General features: G+C 36.3%; 1 protein-coding gene across 1 annotated transcript in view; it reads right to left on the bottom strand.

Moving 5' to 3' along the window:
* The window catches only part of pex1 (peroxisomal biogenesis factor 1), a 190930-nt gene that overhangs the window by 90932 nt on the left and 76016 nt on the right, over window positions 1–23982 (bottom strand). Inside the window, exons 17-19 of the mRNA XM_080788289.1 lie at window positions 16053–16222; window positions 14911–15045; window positions 13288–13352 (exon numbers count right to left, since the gene is read on the bottom strand). Of these exons, the coding sequence (XP_080644415.1) occupies window positions 13288–13352; window positions 14911–15045; window positions 16053–16222 (370 nt within the window). The remainder of the gene's footprint in view (window positions 1–13287; window positions 13353–14910; window positions 15046–16052; window positions 16223–23982) is intronic.

Raw genomic sequence — 23982 nt, forward strand, 5'->3', positions numbered from 1 at the left:
GCTCCTAAAACATTATTTGACACTTTTGGTTGTTGAAAAACAGCTTCTAACCATTATTTGACACTTTGGTTGTTGAGAAACAGCTCCTAAAACATTATTTTACACTTTTGGTTGTTGAGAAACAGCTCCTAAAACATTATTTGACACTTTTGGTTGTTGAAAAACAGCTTCTAACCATTATTTTACACTTTGGTTGTTGAGAAACAGCTCCTAGAACATTATTTTACACTTTTGGTTGTTGAGAAACAGCTCCTAAAACATTATTTGACACTTTTGGTTGTTGAGAAACAGCTCATAAAACATTATTTTACACTTTTGGTTGTTGAGAAACAGCTCCTAAAACATTATTTGACACTTTTGGTTGTTGAAAAACAGCTTCTAACCATTATTTGACACTTTGGTTGTTGAGAAACAGCTCCTAAAACATTATTTTACACTTTTGGTTGTTGAGAAACAGCTCCTAAAACATTATTTGACACTTTTGGTTGTTGAAAAACAGCTTCTAACCATTATTTGACACTTTGGTTGTTGAGAAACAGCTCCTAAAACATTATTTGACACTTTTGGTTGTTGAAAAACAGCTTCTAACCATTATTTGACACTTTGGTTGTTGAGAAACAGCTCCTAAAACATTATTTTACACTTTTGGTTGTTGAGAAACAGCTCCTAAAACATTATTTGACACTTTTGGTTGTTGAAAAACAGCTTCTAACCATTATTTGACACTTTGGTTGTTGAGAAACAGCTCCTAAAACATTATTTTACACTTTTGGTTGTTGAGAAACAGCTCCTAAAACATTATTTGACACTTTTGGTTGTTGAAAAACAGCTTCTAAACATTATTTGACACTTTGGTTGTTGAGAAACAGCTCATAAAACATTATTTTACACTTTTGGTTGTTGAGAAACAGCTCCTAAAACATAATTTGACACTTTTGGTTGTTGAAAAACAGCTTCTAACCATTATTTTACACTTTGGTTGTTGAGAAACAGCTCCTAAAACATTATTTTACACTTTTGGTTGTTGAGGAACAGCCCCTAAAACATTATTTGACACTTTTGGTTGTTGAAAAACAGCTTCTAACCATTATTTGACACTTTGGTTGTTGAGAAACAGCTCATAAAACATTATTTTACACTTTTGGTTGTTGAGAAACAGCCCCTAAAACATTATTTGACACTTTTGGTTGTTGAAAAACAGCTTCTAACCATTATTTGACACTTTGGTTGTTGAGAAACAGCTCCTAAAACATTATTTTACACTTTTGGTTGTTGAGAAACAGCAATTATTTTGGGAGGCAAATTATTTTGGGAGGCAAATTATTTTGGCAAATTATTTTGGGAGGCAAATTATTTTGGCAAATTATTTTGGGAGGCAAATTATTTTGGCAAATTATTTTGGGAGGCAAATTATTTTGGGAGGCAAATTATTTTGGGAGGCAAATTATTTTGGGAGGCAAATTATTTTGGGAGGCAAATTATTTTGGCAAATAATTTTGGGAGGCAAATAATTTTGGGAGGCAAATTATTTTGGGAGGCAAATTATTTTGGGAGGCAAATTATTTTGGCAAATTATTTTGGGAGGCAAATTATTTTGGCAAATTATTTTGGGAGGCAAATAATTTTGGGAGGCAAATAATTTTGGGAGGCAAATTATTTTTGGAGGCAAATAATTTTGGGAGGCAAATTATTTTTGGAGGCAAATTATTTTGGGAGGCAAATTATTTTGGCAAATTATTTTGGGAGGCAAATTATTTTGGGAGGCAAATTATTTTGGCAAATTATTTTGGGAGGCAAATAATTTGCCTCCCAAAATAATTTGCCAAAGAAACAGCTCCTAAAACATTATTTTACACTTTTGGTTGTTGAGAAACAGCTCCTAAAACATTATTTGACACTTTTGGTTGTTGAAAAACAGCTTCTAACCATTATTTGACACTTTGGTTGTTGAGAAACAGCTCCTAAAACATTATTTGACACTTTTGGTTGTTGAAAAACAGCTTCTAACCATTATTTGACACTTTGGTTGTTGAGAAACAGCTCCTAAAACATTATTTGACACTTTTGGTTATTGAGAAACAGCTCCTAAAACATTATTTGACACTTTTGGTTGTTGAAAAACAGCTTCTAACCATTATTTGACACTTTGGTTGTTGAGAAACAGCTCATAAAACATTATTTTACACTTTTGGTTATTGAGAAACAGCTCCTAAAACATTATTTGACACTTTTGGTTGTTGAAAAACAGTTTCTAACCATTATTTGACACTTTGGTTGTTGAGAAACAGTTCATAAAACATTATTTTACACTTTTGGTTGTTGAGAAACAGCTCCTAAAACATTATTTTACACTTTTGGTTGTTGAGAAACAGCTCCTAAAACATTATTTGACACTTTTGGTTGTTGAAAAACAGCTTCTAAACATTATTTGACACTTTGGTTGTTGAGAAACAGCTCATAAAACATTATTTTACACTTTTGGTTGTTGAGAAACATAATTTGACACTTTTGGTTGTTGAAAAACAGCTTCTAACCATTATTTTACACTTTGGTTGTTGAGAAACAGCTCCTAAAACATTATTTTACACTTTTGGTTGTTGAGAAACAGCCCCTAAAACATTATTTGACACTTTTGGTTGTTGAAAAACAGCTTCTAACCATTATTTGACACTTTGGTTGTTGAGAAACAGCTCATAAAACATTATTTTACACTTTTGGTTGTTGAGAAACAGCCCCTAAAACATTATTTGACACTTTTGGTTGTTGAAAAACAGCTTCTAACCATTATTTGACACTTTGGTTGTTGAGAAACAGCTCCTAAAACATTATTTTACACTTTTGGTTGTTGAGAAACAGCAATTATTTTGGGAGGCAAATTATTTTGGGAGGCAAATTATTTTGGCAAATTATTTTGGGAGGCAAATTATTTTGGGAGGCAAATTATTTTGGCAAATTATTTTGGGAGGCAAATTATTTTGGCAAATTATTTTGGGAGGCAAATTATTTTGGGAGGCAAATTATTTTGGCAAATTATTTTGGGAGGCAAATTATTTTGGGAGGCAAATTATTTTGGGAGGCAAATTATTTTGGCAAATAATTTTGGGAGGCAAATAATTTTGGGAGGCAAATAATTTTGGGAGGCAAATTATTTTGGGAGGCAAATTATTTTGGGAGGCAAATTATTTTGGCAAATTATTTTGGGAGGCAAATTATTTTGGCAAATTATTTTGGGAGGCAAATAATTTTGGGAGGCAAATAATTTTGGGAGGCAAATTATTTTTGGAGGCAAATTATTTTGGGAGGCAAATTATTTTGGCAAATTATTTTGGGAGGCAAATTATTTTGGGAGGCAAATTATTTTGGCAAATTATTTTGGGAGGCAAATAATTTGCCTCCCAAAATAATTTGCCAAAGAAACAGCTCCTAAAACATTATTTTACACTTTTGGTTGTTGAGAAACAGCTCCTAAAACATTATTTGACACTTTTGGTTGTTGAAAAACAGCTTCTAACCATTATTTGACACTTTGGTTGTTGAGAAACAGCTCCTAAAACATTATTTGACACTTTTGGTTGTTGAAAAACAGCTTCTAACCATTATTTGACACTTTGGTTGTTGAGAAACAGCTCCTAAAACATTATTTGACACTTTTGGTTATTGAGAAACAGCTCCTAAAACATTATTTGACACTTTTGGTTGTTGAAAAACAGCTTCTAACCATTATTTGACACTTTGGTTGTTGAGAAACAGCTCATAAAACATTATTTTACACTTTTGGTTATTGAGAAACAGCTCCTAAAACATTATTTGACACTTTTGGTTGTTGAAAAACAGCTTCTAACCATTATTTGACACTTTGGTTGTTGAGAAACAGTTCATAAAACATTATTTTACACTTTTGGTTGTTGAGAAACAGCTCCTAAAACATTATTTGACACTTTTGGTTGTTGAGAAACAGCTTCTAACCATTATTTGACACTTTGGTTGTTGAGAAACAGCTCCTAAAACATTATTTTACACTTTTGGTTGTTGAGAAACAGCAATTATTTTGGGAGGCAAATTATTTTGGCAAATTATTTTGGGAGGCAAATTATTTTGGGAGGCAAATTATTTTGGGAGGCAAATTATTTTGGCAAATTATTTTGGGAGGCAAATTATTTTTGGAGGCAAATTATTTTGGGAGGCAAATTATTTTGGGAGGCAAATTATTTTGGCAAATAATTTTGGGAGGCAAATTATTTTGGGAGGCAAATTATTTTGGCAAATTATTTTGGGAGGCAAATTATTTTGGCAAATTATTTTGGGAGGCAAATTATTTTGGCAAATTATTTTGGGAGGCAAATTATTTTGGCAAATTATTTTGGGAGGCAAATTATTTTGGCAAATTATTTTGGGAGGCAAATTATTTTGGCAAATTATTTTGGGAGCCAAATTATTTTCGGAGGCAAATTATTTTGGCAAATTATTTTGGCAGGCAAATTATTTTGGCAAATTATTTTGGGAGGCAAATTATTTTGGGAGGCAAATTATTTTGGCAAATTATTTTGGGAGGCAAATTATTTTGGCACTTTTGGTTATTGAGAAACAGCTCCTAAAACATTATTTGACACTTTTGGTTGTTGAAAAACAGCTTCTAACCATTATTTGACACTTTGGTTGTTGAGAAACAGCTCATAAAACATTATTTTACACTTTTGGTTATTGAGAAACAGCTCCTAAAACATTATTTGACACTTTTGGTTGTTGAAAAACAGCTTCTAACCATTATTTGACACTTTGGTTGTTGAGAAACAGTTCATAAAACATTATTTTACACTTTTGGTTGTTGAGAAACAGCTCCTAAAACATTATTTGACACTTTTGGTTGTTGAAAAACAGCTTCTAACCATTATTTGACACTTTGGTTGTTGAGAAACAGCTCCTAAAACATTATTTTACACTTTTGGTTGTTGAGAAACAGCAATTATTTTGGGAGGCAAATTATTTTGGCAAATTATTTTGGGAGGCAAATTATTTTGGGAGGCAAATTATTTTGGCAAATTATTTTGGGAGGCAAATTATTTTGGGAGGCAAATTATTTTGGCAAATAATTTTGGGAGGCAAATTATTTTGGGAGGCAAATTATTTTGGGAGGCAAATTATTTTGGGAGGCAAATTATTTTGGCAGGCAAATTATTTTGGGAGGCAAATTATTTTGGCAAATTATTTTGGGAGGCAAATTATTTTTGGAGGCAAATTATTTTGGGAGGCAAATTATTTTGGGAGGCAAATTATTTTGGCAAATAATTTTGGGAGGCAAATAATTTTGGGAGGCAAATTATTTTGGCAAATTATTTTGGGAGGCAAATTATTTTGGCAAATTATTTTGGGAGGCAAATTATTTTGGCAAATTATTTTGGGAGGCAAATTATTTTGGCAAATTATTTTGGGAGGCAAATTATTTTGGCAAATTATTTTGGGAGGCAAATTATTTTGGCAAATTATTTTGGGAGGCAAATTATTTTGGGAGGCAAATTATTTTGGCAAATTATTTTGGGAGCCAAATTATTTTCGGAGGCAAATTATTTTGGCAAATTATTTTGGCAGGCAAATTATTTTGGCAAATTATTTTGGGAGGCAAATTATTTTGGGAGGCAAATTATTTTGGCAAATTATTTTGGGAGGCAAATTATTTTGGCACTTTTGGTTATTGAGAAACAGCTCCTAAAACATTATTTGACACTTTTGGTTGTTGAAAAACAGCTTCTAACCATTATTTGACACTTTGGTTGTTGAGAAACAGCTCATAAAACATTATTTTACACTTTTGGTTATTGAGAAACAGCTCCTAAAACATTATTTGACACTTTTGGTTGTTGAAAAACAGCTTCTAACCATTATTTGACACTTTGGTTGTTGAGAAACAGTTCATAAAACATTATTTTACACTTTTGGTTGTTGAGAAACAGCTCCTAAAACATTATTTGACACTTTTGGTTGTTGAAAAACAGCTTCTAACCATTATTTGACACTTTGGTTGTTGAGAAACAGCTCCTAAAACATTATTTTACACTTTTGGTTGTTGAGAAACAGCAATTATTTTGGGAGGCAAATTATTTTGGCAAATTATTTTGGGAGGCAAATTATTTTGGGAGGCAAATTATTTTGGGAGGCAAATTATTTTGGGAGGCAAATTATTTTGGCAAATAATTTTGGGAGGCAAATTATTTTGGCAAATTATTTTGGGAGGCAAATTATTTTGGGAGGCAAATTATTTTGGGAGGCAAATTATTTTGGGAGGCAAATTATTTTGGCAGGCAAATTATTTTGGCAAATTATTTTGGGAGGCAAATTATTTTGGGAGGCAAATTATTTTGGCAAATTATTTTGGGAGGCAAATTATTTTGGCAAATTATTTTGGGAGGCAAATTATTTTGGCAAATTATTTTGGGAGCCAAATTATTTTGGCAAATTATTTTGGGAGGCAAATTATTTTGGCAAATTATTTTGGCAGGCAAATTATTTTGGCAAATTATTTTGGGAGGCAAATTATTTTGGGAGGCAAATTATTTTGGCAAATTATTTTGGGAGGCAAATTATTTTGGGAGGCAAATTATTTTGGGAGGCAAATTATTTTGGCAAATTATTTTGGCAAATTATTTTGGGAGGCAAATTATTTTGGGAGGCAAATTATTTTGGGAGGCAAATTATTTTGGCAAATTATTTTGGGAGGCAAATTATTTTGGGAGGCAAATTATTTTGGCAAATTATTTTGGGAGGCAAATTATTTTGGCAAATTATTTTGGCAAATTATTTTGGCAGGCAAATTATTTTGGGAGGCAAATTATTTTGGGAGGCAAATTATTTTGGCAAATTATTTTGGGAGGCAAATTATTTTGGCAAATAATTTTGGGAGGCAAATTATTTTGGCAAATTATTTTGGGAGGCAAATTATTTTGGCAAATTATTTTGGGAGGCAAATTATTTTGGGAGGCAAATTATTTTGGCAAATTATTTTGGCAGGCAAATTATTTTGGGAGGCAAATTATTTTGGGAGGCAAATTATTTTGGCAAATTATTTTGGGAGGCAAATTATTTTTGGAGGCAAATTATTTTGGCAAATTATTTTGGGAGGCAAATTATTTTGGGAGGCAAATTATTTTGGCAAATAATTTTGGGAGGCAAATTATTTTGGCAAATTATTTTGGGAGGCAAATTATTTTGGGAGGCAAATTATTTTGGCAAATTATTTTGGGAGGCAAATTATTTTGGCAAATTATTTTGGCAGGCAAATTATTTTGGCAAATTATTTTGGGAGGCAAATTATTTTGGCAAATTATTTTGGCAGGCAAATTATTTTGGGAGGCAAATTATTTTGGGAGGGAAATTATTTTGGCAAATTATTTTGGGAGGCAAATTATTTTGGGAGGCAAATTATTTTGGGAGGCAAATTATTTTGGCAAATAATTTTGGGAGGCAAATTACTTTGGCAAATTATTTTGGGAGGCAAATTATTTTGGCAAATTATTTTGGGAGGCAAATTATTTTGGCAAATTATTTTGGCAGGCAAATTATTTTGGCAAATTATTTTGGGAGGCAAATTATTTTGGGAGGCAAATTATTTTGGCAAATTATTTTGGGAGGCAAATTATTTTGGGAGGCAAATTATTTTGGCAAATTATTTTGGGAGGCAAATTATTTTGGGAGGCAAATTATTTTGGGAGCCAAATTATTTTGGCAAATTATTTTGGGAGGCAAATTATTTTGGCAAATTATTTTGGCAGGCAAATTATTTTGGCAAATTATTTTGGGAGGCAAATTATTTTGGGAGGCAAATTATTTTGGGAGGCAAATTATTTTGGCAAATTATTTTGGGAGGCAAATTATTTTGGGAGGCAAATTATTTTGGCAAATTATTTTGGGAGGCAAATTATTTTGGCAAATTATTTTGGGAGGCAAATTATTTTGGCAAATTATTTTGGGAGGCAAATTATTTTGGGAGGCAAATAATTTTGGGAGGCAAATTATTTTGGCAAATTATTTTTGGAGGCAAATTATTTTGGGAGGCAAATTATTTTGGGAGGCAAATTATTTTGGGAGGCAAATTATTTTGGGAGGCAAATTATTTTGGCAAATAATTTTGGGAGGCAAATTATTTTGGCAGGCAAATTATTTTGGCAAATTATTTTGGGAGGCAAATTATTTTGGGAGGCAAATTATTTTGGCAAATTATTTTGGGAGGCAAATTATTTTGGCAAATTATTTTGGGAGGCAAATTATTTTGGCAAATTATTTTGGGAGGCAAATTATTTTGGGAGGCAAATTATTTTGGCAAATTATTTTGGGAGGCAAATTATTTTGGGAGGCAAATTATTTTGGCAAATTATTTTGGGAGGCAAATTATTTTGGGAGGCAAATTATTTTGGGAGGCAAATTATTTTGGAAAATTATTTTGGGAGGCAAATTATTTTGGGAGGCAAATTATTTTGGGAGGCAAATTATTTTGGCAAATTATTTTGGGAGGCAAATTATTTTGGGAGGCAAATTATTTTGGCAAATTATTTTGGGAGGCAAATTATTTTGGCAAATTATTTTGGCAGGCAAATTATTTTGGGAGGCAAATTATTTTGGGAGGCAAATTATTTTGGCAAATTATTTTGGGAGGCAAATTATTTTGGCAAATAATTTTGGGAGGCAAATTATTTTGGCAAATTATTTTGGAAGGCAAATTATTTTGGCAAATTATTTTGGGAGGCAAATTATTTTGGGAGGCAAATTATTTTGGCAAATTATTTTGGCAGGCAAATTATTTTGGGAGGCAAATTATTTTGGCAGGCAAATTATTTTGGGAGGCAAATTATTTTGGGAGGCAAATTATTTTGGCAAATTATTTTGGGAGGCAAATTATTTTGGGAGGCAAATTATTTTGGCAAATTATTTTGGGAGGCAAATTATTTTGGGAGGCAAATTATTTTGGCAAATAATTTTGGGAGGCAAATTATTTTGGCAAATTATTTTGGGAGGCAAATTATTTTGGGAGGCAAATTATTTTGGGAGGCAAATTATTTTGGCAAATTATTTTGGGAGGCAAATTATTTTGGCAAATTATTTTGGCAGGCAAATTATTTTGGCAAATTATTTTGGGAGGCAAATTATTTTGGCAAATTATTTTGGCAGGCAAATTATTTTGGGAGGCAAATTATTTTGGGAGGGAAATTATTTTGGCAAATTATTTTGGGAGGCAAATTATTTTGGGAGGCAAATTATTTTGGGAGGCAAATTATTTTGGGAGGCAAATTATTTTGGGAGGCAAATTATTTTGGCAAATTATTTTGGGAGGCAAATTATTTTGGGAGGCAAATTATTTTGGCAAATAATTTTGGGAGGCAAATTACTTTGGCAAATTATTTTGGGAGGCAAATTATTTTGGCAAATTATTTTGGGAGGCAAATTATTTTGGCAAATTATTTTGGCAGGCAAATTATTTTGGCAAATTATTTTGGGAGGCAAATTATTTTGGGAGGCAAATTATTTTGGGAGGCAAATTATTTTGGCAAATTATTTTGGGAGGCAAATTATTTTGGCAAATTATTTTGGGAGGCAAATTATTTTGGGAGGCAAATTATTTTGGGAGCCAAATTATTTTGGCAAATTATTTTGGGAGGCAAATTATTTTGGCAAATTATTTTGGCAGGCAAATTATTTTGGCAAATTATTTTGGGAGGCAAATTATTTTGGGAGGCAAATTATTTTGGGAGGCAAATTATTTTGGCAAATTATTTTGGGAGGCAAATTATTTTGGGAGGCAAATTATTTTGGCAAATTATTTTGGGAGGCAAATTATTTTGGCAAATTATTTTGGGAGGCAAATTATTTTGGCAAATTATTTTGGGAGGCAAATTATTTTGGGAGGCAAATAATTTTGGGAGGCAAATTATTTTGGCAAATTATTTTTGGAGGCAAATTATTTTGGGAGGCAAATTATTTTGGGAGGCAAATTATTTTGGGAGGCAAATTATTTTGGGAGGCAAATTATTTTGGCAAATAATTTTGGGAGGCAAATTATTTTGGCAAATTATTTTGGGAGGCAAATTATTTTGGGAGGCAAATTATTTTGGCAAATTATTTTGGGAGGCAAATTATTTTGGCAAATTATTTTGGCAGGCAAATTATTTTGGCAAATTATTTTGGGAGGCAAATTATTTTGGGAGGCAAATTATTTTGGCAAATAATTTTGGGAGGCAAATTATTTTGGCAAATTATTTTGGGAGGCAAATTATTTTGGGAGGCAAATTATTTTGGCAAATTATTTTGGGAGGCAAATTATTTTGGGAGGCAAATTATTTTGGCAAATTATTTTGGCAGGCAAATTATTTTGGGAGGCAAATTATTTTGGCAAATAATTTTGGGAGGCAAATTATTTTGGGAGGCAAATTATTTTGGCAAATAATTTTGGGAGGCAAATTATTTTGGCAAATTATTTTGGGAGGCAAATTATTTTGGCAAATTATTTTGGGAGGCAAATTATTTTGGCAAATTATTTTGGGAGGCAAATTATTTTGGGAGGCAAATTATTTTGGCAGGCAAATTATTTTGGCAAATTATTTTGGGAGGCAAATTATTTTGGGAGGCAAATTATTTTGGCAAATTATTTTTGGAGGCAAATTATTTTGGGAGGCAAATTATTTTGGGAGGCAAATTATTTTGGCAAATTATTTTGGCAGGCAAATTATTTTGGGAGGCAAATTATTTTGGGAGGCAAATTATTTTGGCAAATAATTTTGGGAGGCAAATTATTTTGGGAGGCAAATTATTTTGGCAAATAATTTTGGGAGGCAAATTATTTTGGCAAATTATTTTGGGAGGCAAATTATTTTGGCAAATTATTTTGGGAGGCAAATTATTTTGGGAGGCAAATTATTTTGGCAAATTATTTTGGGAGGCAAATTATTTTGGCAAATTATTTTGGCAGGCAAATTATTTTGGGAGGCAAATTATTTTGGGAGGCAAATTATTTTGGCAAATTATTTTGGGAGGCAAATTATTTTGGGAGGCAAATTATTTTGGCAAATAATTTTGGGAGGCAAATTATTTTGGCAAATTATTTTGGGAGGCAAATTATTTTGGGAGGCAAATTATTTTGGCAAATTATTTTGGGAGGCAAATTATTTTGGCAAATTATTTTGGCAGGCAAATTATTTTGGCAAATTATTTTGGGAGGCAAATTATTTTGGGAGGCAAATTATTTTGGCAAATTATTTTGGGAGGCAAATTATTTTGGCAAATTATTTTGGGAGGCAAATTATTTTGGGAGGCAAATTATTTTGGCAAATTATTTTGGGAGCCAAATTATTTTGGCAAATTATTTTGGGAGGCAAATTATTTTGGGAGGCAAATTATTTTGGCAGGCAAATTATTTTGGCAAATTATTTTGGGAGGCAAATTATTTTGGGAGGCAAATTATTTTGGCAAATTATTTTTGGAGGCAAATTATTTTGGGAGGCAAATTATTTTGGCAGGCAAATTATTTTGGGAGGCAAATTATTTTGGGAGGCAAATTATTTTGGGAGGCAAATTATTTTGGGAGGCAAATTATTTTGGGAGGCAAATTATTTTGGGAGGCAAATTATTTTGGGAGGCAAATTATTTTGGCAAATAATTTTGGGAGGCAAATTATTTTGGCAAATTATTTTGGGAGGCAAATTATTTTGGGAGGCAAATTATTTTGGCAAATTATTTTGGCAGGCAAATTATTTTGGCAAATTATTTTGGGAGGCAAATTATTTTGGGAGACAAATTATTTTGGCAAATTATTTTGGGAGGCAAATTATTTTGGCAAATTATTTTGGGAGGCAAATTATTTTGGGAGGCAAATTATTTTGGGAGCCAAATTATTTTGGCAAATTATTTTGGGAGGCAAATTATTTTGGCAAATTATTTTGGCAGGCAAATTATTTTGGCAAATTATTTTGGGAGGCAAATTATTTTGGGAGGCAAATTATTTTGGGAGGCAAATTATTTTGGCAAATTATTTTGGGAGGCAAATTATTTTGGCAATTTATTTTGGGAGGCAAATTATTTTGGCAATTTATTTTGGGAGGCAAATTATTTTGGCAAATTATTTTGGCAAATTATTTTGGCAAATTATTTTGGCAAATTATTTTGGCAGGCAAATTATTTTGGGAGGCAAATTATTTTGGGAGGCAAATTATTTTGGCAAATTATTTTGGGAGGCAAATTATTTTGGCAAATTATTTTGGGAGGCAAATTATTTTGGGAGGCAAATTATTTTGGGAGGCAAATTATTTTGGCAAATTATTTTGGGAGGCAAATTATTTTGGGAGGCAAATTATTTTGGGAGGCAAATTATTTTGGGAGGCAAATTATTTTGGCAAATTATTTTGGGAGGCAAATTATTTTGGCAAATTATTTTGGGAGGCAAATTATTTTGGGAGGCAAATTATTTTGGGAGGCAAATTATTTTGGGAGGCAAATTATTTTGGGAGGCAAATTATTTTGGGAGGCAAATTATTTTGGGAGGCAAATTATTTTGGCAGGCAAATTATTTTGGGAGGCAAATTATTTTGGCAGGCAAATTATTTTGGCAAATTATTTTGGGAGGCAAATTATTTTGGGAGGCAAATAATTTGCCTCCCAAAATAATTTGCCTCCCAAAATAATTTGCCAAAGAAACAGCTCCTAAAACATTATTTTACACTTTTGGTTGTTGAAAAACAGCTTCTAACCATTATTTTACACTTTGCTTGTTGAGAAACAGCTCCTAAAACATTATTTGACACTTTTGGTTATTGAGAAACAGCTCCTAAAACATTATTTGACACTTTTGGTTGTTGAAAAACAGCTTCTAACCATTATTTGACACTTTGGTTGTTGAGAAACAGCTCATAAAACATTATTTGACACTTTTGGTTGTTGAGAAACAGCTCCTAAAACATTATTTGACACTTTTGGTTGTTGAAAAACAGCTTCTAATCATTATTTGACACTTTGGTTGTTGAGAAACAGCTCATAAAACATTATTTGACACTTTTGGTTGTTGAGAAACAGCTCCTAAAACATAATTTGACACTTTTGGTTGTTGAAAAACAGCTTCTAACCATTATTTGACACTTTGGTTGTTGAGAAACAGCTCCTAAAACATTATTTGACACTTTTGGCTGTTGAAAAACAGCTTCTTCTTGCCATGTCTTTGTATATTCAATATTTTTGTCCTTAAATTTGTTAAAAGCAATAAATATACTTTATTTAAAAAGAATAGCATAATTCTGAGCGGAGCAGAGAACTGACCTCTGAAAGACATCCCGGACTGCCTGTTCACTGGCTCCGATGTACTTACTGAGAAGCTCCGGTCCCTGGAGGAGAGGAGGGGAGAGGGGAGAGGAGATGAGGGGAGGGGAGATGAGGGGAGGGGAGGGGAGAGGAGATGAGGGGAGGGGAGGGGAGGGGAGGGGAGGGGAGAGGAGGGGAGAGGAGGGGAGAGGAGAGGAGAGGAGGGGAGGGGAGGGGAGGGGAGGGGAGGGGAGGGGAGAGGAGAGGAGAGGAGGGGAGGGGAGGGGAGGGGAGAGGAGAGGAGATGAGGGGAGGGGAGGGGAGAGGAGATGAGGGGAGGGGAGATGAGGGGAGGGGAGGGGAGAGGAGGGGAGGGGAGATGAGGGGAGGGGAGGGGATATGAGGGGATATGAGGGGATATGAGGGGAGGGGAGGGGAGGGGAGGGGAGATGAGGGGAGATGAGAGGAGAGGAGAGGAGAGGAGAGGAGAGGAGAGGAGAGGAGAGGAGAGGAGAGGAGAGGAGAGGAGAGGAGAGGAGAGGAGAGGAGAGGATCTTATCAAACAAAACATTGAGGCTAAAATGGTGGTCCGTGTGGCTCAAATGCAGAATAAATGATGGGCCTTGACATGAAAAGGGTTGAAAACCACTGGTGTGTATCATAATGTAGAGATAACAGTTCATGCCACTGTCCTTGGGTTTGAAGTATTACAATATAAATATACCTTGATGGAGATGAAGTTCATGCCACTGTCCTTGGGTTTGAAGTATTACAATATAAATATACCTTGATAGAGATAACAGTTCATGCCACTGTCCTTGGGTTTGAAGTATTACAATATAAATATACCTTGATAGAGATAACAGTTCATGCCACTGTCCTTGGGTTTGAAGTATTACAATATAAATATACCTTGATAGAGATAACAGTTCATGCCACTGTCCTTGTGTTTGAAGTATTATAATATAAATATACCTTGATAGAGATGAAGTTCATGCCACTGTCCTTGGGTTTGAAGTATTATAATATAACCCATTTTGGGTGGGAACCCCTTTTGGTGTTAGCATTATGTTATGCTTTAGCTATTGAAAAAGAGCAGATCTACAAGCTCGTAGCGCGCCACCGAGTGGCGCGCTACGAGCTTGTAGGTCTGCTATTTTAGAAAAATCGAAGAATGACTGACATAGAAACATAGCTTTTTCAGAAGACTGTCAGGACGTAGAAGACATTTTTAGAATCTGATCTCAGGTCAAAATGGGATAAATATACCTTGATAGAGATGAAGTTCATGCCACTGTCCTTGGGTTTGAAGTATTACAATATAAATATACCTTGATAGAGATGAAGTTCATGCCACTGTCCTTGGGTTTGAAGTATTACAATATAAATATACCTTGATGGAGATGAAGTTCATGCCACTGTCCTTGGGTTTGAAGTATTACAATATAAATATACCTTGATAGAGATGAAGTTCATGCCACTGTCCTTGGGTTTGAAGTATTACAATATAAATATACCTTGATAGAGATGAAGTTCATGCCACTGTCCTTGGGTTTGAAGTATTACAATATAAATATACCTTGATAGAGATGAAGTTCATGCCACTGTCCTTGGGTTTGAAGTATTACAATATAAATATACCTTGATGGAGATGAAGTTCATGCCACTGTCCTTGGCCACGGCCCCTGCCAGCATGGTCTTGCCCGTGCCAGGCGCTCCGTACAGCAGCAGTCCGGAGCAGTGGCGGATGGGCAGCTTGGAGAACAGAACCGGGTACTGCAACGTACGGGAGACACGTTTCCATATTTTAGCCTCGTCTCTTGTTACTGTACATGTACAGTAGATCAGTGGTTCACAAACAAGACCCCAAAAAAAAGAGACATTTCTGTACCCAGTAACCAAACTTCTGATCTGATTTTCATTACTTCTAAAAAAAAAAGTTGTTTTAAAAAAGTATTCGTTTTTTGACTAATATTACCATTGTGAACTTTTCTGGAAATGCCTTTGAGAAGAAATTACAACATTGTTTTGGTGGAAATGAAGCAAGAAAAATTACTCGCGACCCATAAAAATCGGTGCGCGATCCACAAATGGGTCCCTCCCGACCCAGTGTTTTGGAAACAGTGATATAGATAGAACAGACAGACAGACAGAGAGACACTTTTCATTGTTACAAGATCACAATAGAACAGGAGAAATTGTCCAACTAATCCACTTATTGTGTCACTCACAGGAAGCAGAGAAATTCACTTTCTAGAGTTTCACACATTTGAAAAAAGACAAAGGGATAAGTGTATATCTTTCCGGCCTAAAAATACAATTTTTATTTACTGAAATGAAAATGAGACGGTCAAAGAAAAGAAAAGAGTAACTTTCACCTTTACATAAGGGCACTTTTGATATCTTAGTATTTAACCCATTCTGAACGGGAACCCATTTTGGTGTTAGCTATTGAAAAAAATAGCAGATCTACAAGCTCGTAGCGCGCGTGGCGCGCTACGAGCTTCATTACTTCATTACTAAAAAAAAACGATCTAAAATTAAAGGGATTTGCCGTCTCTGCATTTTCATCTACACGTGCATTTACCTCGCTTGAGTCGCTCTGGATGAGAGCGTCTGTTAAATGCCTAAATTGTAAATGATAAAACCTATGACCGCCGTGGAGCTGACCTTGGCCGGCAGCAAAATGGCGTCCATTAACTGACCTTGGCCGGGAGCAAGATGGCGTCCATTCATTAACTGACCTTGGCCGGGAGCAAGATGGCGTCCATTCATTAACTGACCTTGGCCGGGAGCAAGATGGCGTCCATTAACTGTCGTCTCACGTCCCTCAGGCCGCCCACGCTGTCGAGCCCCACCCCACCGGGGGGGGTGTGGAGGTCCATGGCCAGCAGCGACGGAGGGGTGAAGCCCTGCAGAGCCCGATGGAAGTCCTCCTGGGACACACACACACCTGAGGGACAGACACACAGCGTGTTGGGACACACACATACCTGAGGGACAGACAACACAGCGTGTTGGGACACACACACACACCTGAGGGACGGACAACACAGCGTGTTGGGACACACACACACCTGAGAGACGGACAACACAGCGTGTTGGGACACACACACACCTGAGGGACAGACACACAGCGTGTTGGGACACACACATACCTGAGGGACAGACAACACAGCGTGTTGGGACACACACACACACCTGAGGGACGGACAACACAGCGTGTTGGGACACACACACACCTGAGGGACGGACAACACAGCGTGTTGGGACACACACACACCTGAGGGACGGACAACACAGCGTGTTGGGACACACACACACCTGAGGGACGGACAACACAGCGTGTTGGGACACACACACACCTGAGGGACGGACAACACAGCGTGTTGGGACACACACACACCTGAGGGACGGACTGTAATCATAGCGTAGGTCAGGGGTTGGGCGACTTTGACGATGGAGAGAGGGCCAATATATTTCCACACAGCCACAGTGCATATTACCGACGTAGTAAAAAATAACCGATCGACGAGCTCCAAACGCGTCGCAATGTGACGCGCTTTGAGCTTGTAGATCAGCTATTTTTGCTATATTTGAATTGAAAACCTGAATATTTTTTGATATAACAATATGAGAAGCAGCTGCTTCTCATATTGTTATATTGTAATTGCTGAAGCAATTGCAATGTCACATTCATTAATATTCACGGACTAGTGGTGCAATTGTAACATATCTCTGTTGACATGTGTTGACTAACATAATTATCATCATAGTGTATTTCAATGACTTAGTTTGATTATATATGTTTAGATTATCTGTATTATGTTGTCTTCATAAAATTGTAACAGAACATATTTACTCTGTAAAAATGACTGTCTGCAATTTCTTCTTTTTCAAATAAAGGGTTGACAGCTACACATATTTTGTGTGTTCATTACAGAAAGCTCATCACAACACATGTGCTTCACCTTCAACTTGTACTGTGAACAATACAGTGACAAGAACTGCTTCATTTTACATCCTGCATGCCAAACTATTACTATAAGGAACAGTATTAATTAAATGAAACAGTCTACATTGAACATGACAGGAGTAAGTCCTACTCCTAATGTTACAGAGTGCATACTGTCCATTGTACTTAACCTGTGACTACATTGATAGACCTAGTGTATAATAAGAAATGCTACATTTTCTAACAATTGTGTTCAAGGATGGTGACACTTAGTCATACTGTGATGATGGTTAAAACTATGACAAAATAATAGTACTTGTGGACATGCAGGGTGGGAGGGAAATTGCGGCCGAGCGCAGCGAAGCCGCGCAAATAATTCCGGGTCTTTTTCGGGTATAATTAGTCATGGCCTCAGAACTTTAACCAGACTCATTAGCACCGTCAAAGTCAGATTATATATGCATATCCAACCGGAATCTAGAAAAATGTCCAATAGTAGTCTTGACTACTGTACCAGTGTTTTACAGATGTCCCTAAATATATACCAGGTGATTGCAGCTCATTCAGAACGCTGCTACTCAAGTCTTTAGTCTTGCGTAGGTGCCACCTGTTCATACCTCTATGGTCACCTGGTAAAGGTTTGCTTTATGACCCTAGAATTAAAACATAGTATTCAGATTAATGTGTAACATATCTGGAACAAACTCCCTGAAAACTGCAGCTCTGCAACAACTCTGTTATTTAAATCACAGCTAAAAACATGCATGCCTGTTTGCTGCTGCCTTTCATTGAGATTGTGTCATTATTCTACACTGACATTTTATTTATTTAAATTTGTTCCATTTTGCTCTGTGTCCTGAATATGTTTTCAATTAAGGCAACAAGGTTCAAATAAGGGGTAGAATAGGAAAGTTACATAATTCAGCTTTTACTTTTATTTGTTTTACTGAATCTGATATAATGTTTCATTTGCTTAATGTTTGATATAAAACTCATTGAATTGCCTTGTTGTTGGGAGCAGTGATTGGCCAGTTTTGTGTACCGCCCCCTCACTCTGATTGGACCATCAGGGCCCTCTGTTAGTATTTAACAAGAGTTTCTTCTGCTTGGAGTCACTTTAATCTCTGCTAGTTGTTAAGAGCTGAACTTCTCCTTTCTACACTAGCTGAAGCATTTAGTTTTGGTTCTACTTTAAACTTTAGTACTTTAGATTTTCGCTCTTTAAAAATAGATCTAGTATCCGTTTGTTTGGCCCGGTTTGAGTTATGGCTTTACTACAAACATTGAAGTCCCTGGTCAACCAGAGACTATCTGCTGCTGCTGAAGAGATATTTGGGGTTGTTGGAAGAATTCTAACAGAGTACGAGGATGAAGCTTTCCACATCAAGCAAGAAACTGACCGCCAAAGCAGACTACTGGATATGGTTTTACAACCAATCGTCAAACTACACAGAGCAGGTTGGTAAAACCTTCACTACTATTACTATATTATTATTTCTTAAATGGTGAAAATGTTGCATTGATAATAGTCAATAGTATTCTAGTTGTATTTTCCCCCATTCATGCTAGTGTGACTGTTAAACTAGCATAACAACAGAATAATGTATTAAGGAATAATTTATTTAAATGTTGACCATGAATAATCATACTGTTTAAAGTAAGCTAACTCATTAAACGTGTTGCACTCTAAAACAACAGAGGATACATCTGATAGCAATAGGGTTGTATAGCAAATGATAATTTACATTTGAGAAACAAGGAGATACTTGTTTTAGAAATGAAGCATTGTTGAAGTAAAATCATTTGCGTGACACTTCACACTGAAAAAAACAACATTAGGGCAGGTATGGACTGCAAGAGTTCATGTTCAAACATGTAATGATGTGTTTCTCCTCTGTATCTTCTGTCTAGACTCCATACACCCCCTTGTGTGTAAAGAGGAGGTATTCCCTGAGCAGCAGCAGGAGAGAACCTCCAGTCTTATCAAAGATGAACCAGAGTCTCTACAGATTAAAGGAGAACAAGAGGAGAGAACCTCCAGTCTGATCAAAGAGGAACCAGAGTCTCTACAGATTAAAGGAGAACACGATGAGCTACTTCAAAGATCAGAGGAGGATGGTGGATCAACAGAGACATTACTATTAGTGAAACATGAAGATGATGAAAACATGCTAACAGAACCTGTAGCCAGCACCTCGTCTAAAAGCATGGAAACACAATCTGATGTAGAGGACTGTGGAACATCACAACCAACCAGTGATGATCAGCTCTTCTCTTCACACTGTTCTGAATCTGACATCACTGAAGACAGTGATGAGTGGGATGAGACCACATGTGACCAGTCTGGTTTAAACACACTGAAATCACACAATACACAACACATGGGAGGACATAGTTTGTCTTTAAGCAACAAGCTGCTCCATGACCTCAAATCACCAAAAGAAAGTCACTCCATGAGGAGTCACACAGGTAAGAAATGTTTTAGTTGTGCAGATTGTGGCAAAATGTTTAGCCTAAAGAGAAATCTGAAGAAGCATGCAATAATTCATTCAGGCGGAACGCCCTTTACATGTACAGTTTGTGGCAAGGGCTGTAGTCAAAAGGGTGATCTAAAACGACACATGATGACTCACACAGGGGGAAAACCCTTTACGTGTACAGTTTGTGGCAAGGGCTGTAGTCAAAAGGGTGATCTAAAACGACACATGAGGACTCATACAGGGGAAAGGCCCTTTATGTGTACAGTTTGTGGCAAGAGCTGCATTAGAGAGGGTCATCTAAAAGCACACATGATGACTCACACAGGGGAAAAGCCCTTTACGTGTACAGTTTGTGGCAAGGGCTGTCTTCATACTGGGAATCTAAAACAACACATGATGACTCACACAGGGGAAAAGCCCGTTACGTGTACAGTTTGTGGCAAGGGCTTTAGTCAAAAGTGTGATCTAAAACGACACATGATGACTCACACAGGGGGGAAACCCTTTACGTGTACAGTTTGTGGCAAGGGCTGTAGTCATAATGGGGATTTAAAAGTACACATGAGGACTCATACAGGGGAAAGACCCTTTACATGTACAGTTTGTGGCAAAGAATGTAGTCAAAAGGGTGATCTAAAACGACACATGAGGACTCATACAGGGGAAAGGCCCTTTACGTGTACAGTTTGTGGCAAGAGCTGCATTCAAGAGAGTCATCTAAAATCACACATGATGACTCATTCAGGGGAACAGCCCTTTACGTGTACAGTTTGTGGCAAGGGATGTCTTCATACTGGGCATCTAAAACAACACATGATGATTCACACAGGGGAAAAACCCTTTACGTGTACAGTTTGTGGCAAGGGCTTTAGTCGAAAGACTAATCTACAAAAACACATAAAGACGTGTCATAAAGAGGAAAAGGCTGTTAAATGATGAGTGTTTTTTCTTCTTCTTCAGATAAGGCATTATGTCAATTATTCAGTTTAGTCCAGCTATATACATTAAACATGGACTATACATCAATTATTTTAATCAATGTTCAACTGGCATAATGACCTGCTGATATTGATATAACAATATGAGAAGCAGCTGCTTCTCATATTGTTATATTGTTATATTTTTCTGCAAATACAATGTCACATTAATTAATATTCACGGTGTGTGTTCATTAGGAAAGTATTAATTCAATTAAACAGTCTACACATATTTTACTTGAACTTTCTACATTGAACACGACGGAGTAAGTCCTAATGTTACAGAGTGCATACTGTCATTGTACTTAACCTGTGACTACATGTACATCTAGCGTATAATAAGAAATGCTTCATTTTCTATTGTGTGTAAGGATGGTGACACATCTCTTAGTAATAGTGTGATGGTTAAAACTATGACAAAATAATAGTTGTGGACATGAGTGGATATGTTATCTGACAATTGGTATGAATTAAACTTTTTTATATTTTATTTTTACTGTACAATACCAGTGCATTATTATGTCTAGTCTTGGATACAGGAATCCCACCTTTATCTACCGTGTTAGAATAAATGGGTTGTGAATGTTGTGGAATGTTTAGGAGCATGTCTGTCCCATTGTTAATGGACAGGTGATAATGGGTTAGGGTGTGTAACCCTGTTGCTGAATGGATCGACCAACCAATTTGCATTTGATCCTTTTACAGATTGGGAATCATTTGCATTTAAATCATTTAGACTGGAAAATACTTAGCATCCCTGTGACAACATCTGATAGGTGACTAAAGCAACTTGAGCTATTTGTCACATTCCTAATCCTAAATTCACCACACCCACTGCACACAGCAATAGTCATTGTATGAAGTCATCCTCTCATGGTCAAATAGACATTTCACAAATGCATGTTTAAAGGGCCACTTCAGCCCTTTTGCAACCATATCTTTCCTGGTGGGTTTATGTGGGAAATTTGTGCTTTTAGACATTTTAGTATTTCAAAGTGTCTGTGACGTCATGGACACTGGTGGATTACTACAATGACCATAATGCTTTGCTGCACTTGTGGAGAAGGAAGGAAGGAACTTCAGGAAGGAAGTGAGACCAGTGTCCATGACATCATTGGCACTTTGAAATACTACAATATCTAAAAACACATAATTACACACGGAAAAAGTGTTTCTTGTTTCCCAAACAAATGCCCTTTAACACATAGACTGCTACAGGTTCTAGCGGACCCTGGCTTACTGGTGCTGAAGGCTTAACATGGGCTTTTTGAACTTTTTGGGGGGCCCACAGCGAGGGGCCTCTTATAGCGAGAATCACAATCGCATAAATAAAAAGAAAGCCCAACTTGTCCACTTCAATTTAAAAAAAAAATATGATTCTACCATCTTCCATTCTGGAGATATTGACCTTTTTCTAACACCTGCTTTTGCCTGCACGCTGCTTGTGAAAAAAAACAACAGAGATATGGAGGCCTGAAGTTGACAGACATTTCAGTTCAGTTTTTTTAGTTCAAAAGACCGATATAAAATTGAGCACAAATAATATCCTATACAAACCATATACCGAATGAAAGCCCTGAATGTCTACTTTTAGGAGGAAAACAGTACACATTGTACACATATACAGTTTGTCACTAATTGGCTATTGAATGCAGCTTGCGCCCACCAGAGAACTTTAGAGAAGGCATGGACCCGAAGAACTATTATTCACAAAATAAGGCCTATAGCGACATGTACATACTATATACCGTATGAAACAGTAGACTCTCTGCTTTCATAAGAAAAATACCACCCAGAAAAATCACACCCCTGTGAAGTGAGCAGTGCAATTGCACTGCTCACTTCACAGGGGTGTGATTTTTATTATTATTACAGTATTAGTATTTTTCTTATGAAAGCAGAGAGTCGACTGTTTCATACGGTATATAGTATGTACATGTCGCTATAGGCCTTATTTTGTGAATAATAGTTATTCAGGCCCATGCCATCTCTAAAGTTCTCTGAAAAAGATAATTTTAGAGAGCATGGACCTAACAACTAAATATTCACAAAATAAGGCCTATAGCGACATGTACATACTATATACCGTATGAAACAGAATACTCTCTGCTTTCATAAGAAAAATACTAATACTGTAATAATAATAGAAATCACACCCCAGTGAAGTGAGCAGTGCAATGTTGCACTGCTCACTTCACAACATTGCACTGCTCACTTCACAGGGGTGTGATTTTTATTATTACGAGTAAGACGCGCGAACGCGGAAGGCGAACGCAGATCGTAAATTGCAATAACAATTAGAATAAATTACAGACATGATCTGCAGGGTGTCATAGTTAGTGCTTGGACCACGCCAGCTCCATATATGGTCACAAAAGACGCCATCACACTCATGTCACCATGACTCAGCCATAACCATATAAGGAGTCCCCAAAGCAGGACCACGCCATCACACTCATGTCACCATGACTCACAAATCACTCAGCTCCATATATGGGCACAAAAGGGCCAGGTCCACATATACAGTAAGCGGGACAGACAGACACACACACACACACACACACACACACACACACAGACAGACAGACAGACAGACAGACAGACAGACAGACAGACGTGATCTGCTAGGTCTCATAGTAAGTGCTCATTGCATTCGCAATTACAGTATTAGTTTTTTTCTTATGAAAGCAGAGAGTCTTGATGCACATTATCTGATCATAAAACGGACTTGGAAACTTTCTTCAATCGTAGCCCCATATGTGCCCTCTCCCTACGCTCATTGAACTCATTCTGTGATTCGAGCTACAAACAATCGCAGTAACGGGGGGGGGGGGGGGGCAACTAGGCTTTGAGGAAATGATCTTGCATAATCAACATTATTGTCGATTGTCGTGTGCCGCTCCAAACATGTCCAGACATACCACTAACCTCATCGATCCAGTCTCGCGTATCTATAAGGTGAGACGCGAGACTGGATCGGATTGTGTCTGGACATGTTTGGGAAAAAAAACAAGAAAAACAACGAGATGGATGCGGCAGAAGCAGCACGTCAACGTATTTGGAAGAAAAAAAACGAGAAAGCACCACCTGTCGTTGCAAGACAAACACCCGTATGTTGCTGATAGACAGATAATAATCGATCCGATCCGTTCATTTTATCACATTAGGTGCAGGGCAGGCTGCTCGACGGTGAGTTTATAATAGCCTGTTGTAACGAGAAAGATTGGATGGTTGGATGCGAGCAGCGCGAGCAGCGCAGCAGCAGCAGCAGTACGGCTTGCGATCAGCGACCAACGTATCA

The sequence above is a fragment of the Protomyctophum bolini genome (genome assembly GCF_963924005.1).
Source record: "Protomyctophum bolini genome assembly, chromosome: 17".
In the NCBI taxonomy this organism is placed as follows: domain Eukaryota; kingdom Metazoa; phylum Chordata; class Actinopteri; order Myctophiformes; family Myctophidae; genus Protomyctophum; species Protomyctophum bolini.